We start from the raw sequence: 6,387 nt of genomic DNA on the forward strand, positions 1-6,387 counted from the left end.
TACCCGATGCAAGCCCAGAGCAGTTTGCATGCCGTGTCAACCCAGAGCGGTTTGCATACCGTGTCAAACCTGAGCGGTTTGCATACCGTGTCAAACCAGAGCGGTTTGCATACCGTGTCAAACCAGAGCGGTTTGCATGCCGTGTCAAACCAGAGCGGTTTGCATGCCGTGTCAAACCAAAAAGGTTTGCATACCGTGTCAAACCTGAGCGGTTTGCATGCCGTGTCAAGCCAGAAAGGTTTGCATGCCGTGTCAAACCAGAGCGGTTTGCATACCGTGTCAAACCTGAGCGGTTTGCATGCCGTGTCAAGCCAGAAAGGTTTGCATGCCGTGTCAAACCAGAGCGGTGTGCATACCGTGTCAAGCCAGAGCTGTTTGCATACCGTGTCAAACCAGAACGGTTTGCATACCGTGTCAAACCTGAGCGGTTTGCATGCCGTGTCAAACCAGAGCGGTTTGCATACCGTGTCAACCCAGAGCGGTTTGCATACCGTGTCAAACCAGAGCTGTTTGCATACCGTGTCAACCCAGAGCGGTTTGCATACCGTGTCAAACCAGAGCGGTTTGCATACCGTGTCAAACCAGATCGGTTTGCATGCCGTGTCAAACCAGAGCGGTTTGCATACCGTGTCAACCTAGAGCGGTTTGCATACCGTGTCAAGCCAGAGCTGTTTGCATGCCGTGTCAAACCAGAGCGGTTTGCATACCGTGTCAAGCCAGAGCTGTTTGCATGCCGTGTCAAACCAGAACGGTTTGCAAGCCGTGTCAAACCAGAGCGGTTTAGCCCCCGTATTCTTGTACAGGGACATTTGAGTTTTCAGGTCCATACGGCATACAGCCGTTTCAATACGGGCGCAGAAATGTGTTGTTTCTATCTTGATCTGAAGCTTTCGTGACTGCAGGGATTCATCTTCTTGGTTCTTTCGGTAAAGTCACGTAGAAAGGAAATAATAAAAATTATCACGTTTCGGCCACAACACAAGCAGCCGTCCTCAGGTGAAGAAACAGAGCTGAGGACGGCTGCTTGTGTTGTGGCCGAAACATCTTAAGAATTGTATTGTTTTATTTGTATTTCCCTTCTATGTGACTTTACCGAAAGCACCAAGGAGAGAAATAAAACGTCGCGATGTTTTATTTTATTTCTACGTGACTTTATCGAAAGAACCAAAGAGTACTTTTGTTCATCTCTTGTGATGGGACTTTGTAGGATGAACGTTGAGATAAGGGGCACGGGGTGACCAATAAGGTCTAAATTGGTCTGTAACAAGTTAGGGACACTGATAAAATTGCGACAGGTATTGGTTTGAGCGAACCGTGGTCGCGATTGTCGATCTTCGTTTATGAACACACTCGAGACACTGGTGACAATTCTTGAGCACTCGCAAGATAAAATGACGAGATGTAAATGGGTTTTATGCTTGTGGTATGTCGTCAGTTAATAATATTAATGTTACGCGCACCGAGCGTGTTGTATCATTAGCATCGCCGTGATGTCACCACATTAAATTACTTAAATGCGATACTCGCTTTGCCATCACAGATTTTGTTGCTTGTGCACATTTTACGTATCGCTTTGCTACTTTTTAAAATTGTTTTCGGATTGCCAGTCTTTAAATCGGCACATGAAGATTTATAATAGAAACAACCGAGCAACAGAGTCAGTAATAGCAATATAACTCAACTCAATTATATAAAAAGTTGAATTATTCATTAAAAAGGGGCACACTCCACCTCGTAACGCATTTCTGGGCCAAACCATGTCAATAAATGCAATCTCACCACCCGACACATTCCGGAGAATTTTGCAAACGAGGTTAAAAAATACCGACACGACAAAATATTTGTTCACCAATGAATACATTAGTTTTAAATTAAAGCGCTGCATTCATTCAGTCCCATCAGATGAACGGTATTTAGTTTGAATACAAATCGGCTTTCGTCCTTATTCTGATCCCATTCCCACCAGTGATCAAGACAAAGCCACACACACCGACCCATAACTGGGGCCATTTCAGTTTGGTTTGCGTTTTATCGTTTCCTTTCCCCAATTTGTTTAATATGTAATGGTCCACTTAACAAGTTTTACAAAAATACCAGCTTTCATTCAGCAATGACAAATGGTACACTCTGCATCAACACTGACAAAGTCCTTTGTACAGACACTTTAATGGAAATTAACATACAAACGGGAAAAGCCACTTTGGCTAACTTTTATTGAAAAATGATATACCATCACGCTATGTATGTTGAACGTCTTTCGCACAGTACGAAGTCAACCATGCTGGTGATAAACTAAGCTTTAATTTCAAAATAATGTTTATTGTTGAAACTCAAGACACCTTACGTGTGGCTATGAAGTAACCATCATCCAAAACGTTTGTTTACAGAAATATTGTTGTATAAAATGAGCCAGTAAAACTGGAGCCACACCCAAAGACTGCAATTCTACAAAATCACATAAATTTTTAGTTGGTTTTTCGCATCTCGGTCCCCCATCAGCCCTCCCATCTATCGGCGTTTTTGGAAGATGTTTCCGCGACTGAAGCCACCACGACCTCGGCCTCTTGCCACTGAGAAAGAGAATAGATGGCATATTAAACGTAATAGTAGTTAAAACACCAAACCGATTACGTCACAACACGTACACTCCAATCACGACGACACCACGCTACACACTCTTACAACAACGTTCAGCCACATTGACAAATCACTGCAATGAAGAATATCGTCATTTGCCACCGAATGAAAACTAGGAAATTAAAACAAATGAAAATGTAAATCCTACATGGTTCGCATGGGTCTTTTATTTCCAAACTTGTTCTCGCTAGGAACATTTATGGACACTTACTGGCAAAAACATAGTAAGCTATTTAACAAGCACCATAACAGTTAAATTATGCAATACAGGACTAGAAAGTTACGATGATATTTTCATAAGTTACTGACAAAACTACAAAAGGTTCTCACATGACAACGCCAAATGAAAAATGCAAACATCACTTAAAATCAAGACACCAACAGACCACCGCCACAAGTCTTACCCTGTGCCTTGAGGATGGCTGCCTTGCCACGTCCGGCTCCTGCCGATGGGTTTTTGTTTTTGACAGACTTTAACATGGGCGCGTTCTTGAGCATGTCCGGTAATATGAGGAAGCGGATTTTGCTGCCGCGGATGTAGACGTGCTCGAGCTGGGCCACGCGTCCATCCCGGAACGTCACAGTCACGTTTGAGATCTGCGCACATCACACGGAGTGCACTATTAAAATTACATTAACGAGTTTGTTCCACTAGCTCCTGCTGAGAGATTCTCAGCACTTCGCCCCCACCGATGTCCCCTACTTCTCCCCCCCCCGCCCCCCCAGCCAATGTGTGCAGATACTAAGAGGTTGTACCTAAAATTTCAGACAGATGTAGGCATATCCGCTTACAAAAGAAACCCGGATTCTGTTGTATGTAGGGTGTGTAGGCATATATGTCTACAAAATAGATCATTCGCACGGACTAATCGTTGTGTATCAGTGTTGATTTACAGGAGACATTTCCAATCCCTAAGAGGTTTTCTTGGGTTGGATCGCGTAAATATATAAATGTGCTGTACTTACTAGTGACGAATTGGCATGTTCAGTCTACGTGACAATCCTTACTAGTTGGCTGTGTCGGGTGGTGGCGGGTTTAAACGACACAACATTTATATATTCACGCGATCTAACCCAAAAACACCTCTATTATGGATGATATTGGTCGCGAAAGCCTGCTACCACGTGTTAGTGACATTTCCAATGTTTACGATTACCATAATTGGTATATTTTGGGTTAAATCGTGTAGTTATGTCAATTAGTGCTATAGCCCTCCACCACCCGACAGAGCTAAACAATTCAAGTTGGAGGGGTTTTAGAGCAGGTACAAATATATGAGAACCCAATGATCAGAGGTCAACTGCGAGTGTCAACAGAAGGCAGTGGATTAAATGTCTCTAAACTCTCAAGTGGCAGATCATCATCTCTGCACAGCTATTTATTTAACCACCTAACACCTCCGATTCATTCCTTAAATCGAATTAAGCCACGTGTTAAGTTTCAAACATTAATTTTAAGGTATGGTAGACATGCAATGTTGGTCCGAGGTTGGCTGTGATCAATTCATTAATGCGATGAAGTGCTGACATTCAACGTTGGTCCAATTGTAAACACTGCGTCGGATTAATTAACTGACCACTCTCATGAACGCAACTATCTGGCTTGCCACTGGTGACAGTTTTGGTAAAATGTAGTCAATTATGGCACCAACTCCGATTTTAAATTAGACCACTTCAACGTCTGGTTTTAAGTCAGGCCTCAAATCATAGAACCTTTAGACGTTTACTATCTTGTTAAGTCTGCCTTTAAACCGTCTCTCTTAAGCAATGTTAAATATGATCGTAATCATTGGTTAGAGTAGCTGCGTGAACTTCGTTCACGGAGTGTGATGTTAATGATGGGCGTTTGTAGTGTCTCTGTGTGGAGTATTTGTACTTAGTATAGTATATGCAAGCACTGCATAAGAAGTTTGCTGGAATTGCACGAAAGATTAGGGCTACGTTAGCAGGGGTGTGCAAGTATAACACCGCAATCAAAAATCAGAAATGCCGTATAACAGGCTGCTTTATATTTTTCTAGACAAAGACAGTATGTACCGTGTGTAATCGTGACGAGTTTCTGTACGTATTATCGGTGTACATTGAGTACGTACAGTATATATTTTTTATCAAGTAGCCGAATCGGTTAGGGTTTTAGTAACATATGCGATCCTTGTATGTAGGTACTGTATGTCGAACATCTTTAGAACTGTACGTAGCTAACCGCGCTATTGTAAACTGTAACTTTAAAATGCATTTACCGTTCCCAAAGCCATTCGTGTAGCAGTGGACAGACCGTAAGGAATTATTGCGTGCAGTGTGTTCACATTAAACACTGTGGGATAACTATCACAGCTGAAGAATGCACGAGCTTCAAGATGCATGGGATGGGGTCTTCCCTACGCCGTTTCGGTAGTGGGGACTACCCGATCGGACTTCACTACGCAGGTCAAATACGTGCTTGATGAAGGGACGCACCCAAGGACCGGCTACCACTTCTTCATAAGTCACAACTTTCATCTGCGGCCTGGAATGGAACTCCCAAAGACAAAACGGTGTCGGCGTAGCGCGGTGCGCGAACCACACGCGCCACTAAACGTGACTAAGGCATACCGGAAAAGACAGGCCCTTTCATCCAGCAGTGGATCGATCATGGCCGATGGACGACTAAACGCAACTCGAAGAGAGACGCAACGACACAACCACCACGCGCCACTCGACTCGAATTCGTCCATTCATTCGTCGGGGCCTAGCGGGTTTCAGCACGCCGCGCGCAGCCCGCGCCTTGCCTAGGCGCGGGGGCCCCTTTCGCACCTGGCAGTTCATGTTGTCCTCGGCCTCCACGAGCTTGCCTCGGTACACCTCGCCCGTGTTCGTCTCGCACGTCACGATGTGGCCCTCGGCCTCGTGAAGCACTTTGATGGGGACGCCGATCGACATTGCGGCGGCGGCGACGACGAAATGAAGCGGGAGACTGGAACGGCGGCGAACTCTTGAGAATCAACGGCGGAGGCGGCGAGGCGCGTGACGTCGTTCGGCCACGTGACGTCAACAATTTTAATACGGACAAATGACGTCACCTCGGTTAGTTTTGAAGCGTGGCGTCACTTCTTAAATACACAATGACGTCGCCCGCCTTAAGTTGTGACGCGTGACGTCAATGTGTAGCAATATATTCGTCGACACTGTGGACTTAAAATGAAATATATACTGTTTTATAGACAAATATTATAATCGGCGACGTTTCGGGCAATAGACCTTCGGAGCAGATATCAAGGGCCATTTCCCGAAACGTCGCCTATTATATGTAATTAAAACTCATATGGGGCCGTCCATAAATGACGTCACACGATTTTGGACGATTTTTTACCCCCCCCCCAATCGTAGCAAAAAGTCAGACCCCCCTCAAATATGACGTCACAAAGCTCTGCATAATTAAATACGGACAAATGACGTCACCTCGTTTAGTTATGAAGCGTGGCGTCACTGCCCCAACCCACCCAAATAAAACATGCTTCAAATCGCTTTAAACTATTGTCATTGTAGTGCGTATTTAATGTGGCGCTGCACTCTGATGTTGTATTTAATTAAGTAGAAGGTGTTGTCTACATTTATTTAAAGTTGCGCATTTTGATGTGACGTCACATTTTTCAACCCCCCTCTCGTCACACATCGTCACAAATTGTCTGACCCCCTCCAAGGTGCGAGACGTCATTTATGGACGGCCCCTTTACCCTTTCTGGAAATAAAACAGGTGCTTAGACGTTCAAA

The 6,387-nt window shown here is 44.5% G+C and overlaps 1 protein-coding gene across 1 annotated transcript; it reads right to left on the reverse strand.

Moving 5' to 3' along the window:
* Positions 1–2,149: 2,149 nt before the first annotated feature.
* Positions 2,150–5,699, reverse strand: SNRPD3 (small nuclear ribonucleoprotein D3 polypeptide). The gene is made up of 3 exons (XM_032947345.2): positions 5,431–5,699; positions 3,042–3,234; positions 2,150–2,570 (listed from the first exon to the last, which is right to left on the reverse strand). Exons 1-3 carry the CDS (start codon positions 5,554–5,556, stop codon positions 2,509–2,511), a joined length of 381 nt encoding a protein of 126 aa, XP_032803236.1. The 5' UTR covers positions 5,557–5,699; the 3' UTR covers positions 2,150–2,508.
* Positions 5,700–6,387: the final 688 nt, after the last annotated feature.

This window comes from Petromyzon marinus, chromosome 5 (assembly GCF_048934315.1).
Source record: "Petromyzon marinus isolate PM22_M1 ecotype Great Lakes invasive population chromosome 5, UKy_Petmar_22M1.pri1.0, whole genome shotgun sequence".
In the NCBI taxonomy this organism is placed as follows: Eukaryota; Metazoa; Chordata; class Hyperoartia; order Petromyzontiformes; family Petromyzontidae; genus Petromyzon; species Petromyzon marinus.

Excerpts from the sequence above, each read along its gene's own strand:
- SNRPD3 (XM_032947345.2), bottom strand. The coding sequence starts at position 5,556 with ATGTCGATCGGCGTCCCCATCAAAGTGCTTCACGAGGCCGAGGGCCAC. Across the intron at positions 3,235-5,430 it reads AGGACAACATGAACTGCCAG|ATCTCAAACGTGACTGTGAC; the intron begins GTGCGAAAGGGG and ends TGATGTGCGCAG. Across the intron at positions 2,571-3,041 it reads AGCCATCCTCAAGGCACAGG|TGGCAAGAGGCCGAGGTCGT; the intron begins GTAAGACTTGTG and ends TCTCTTTCTCAG.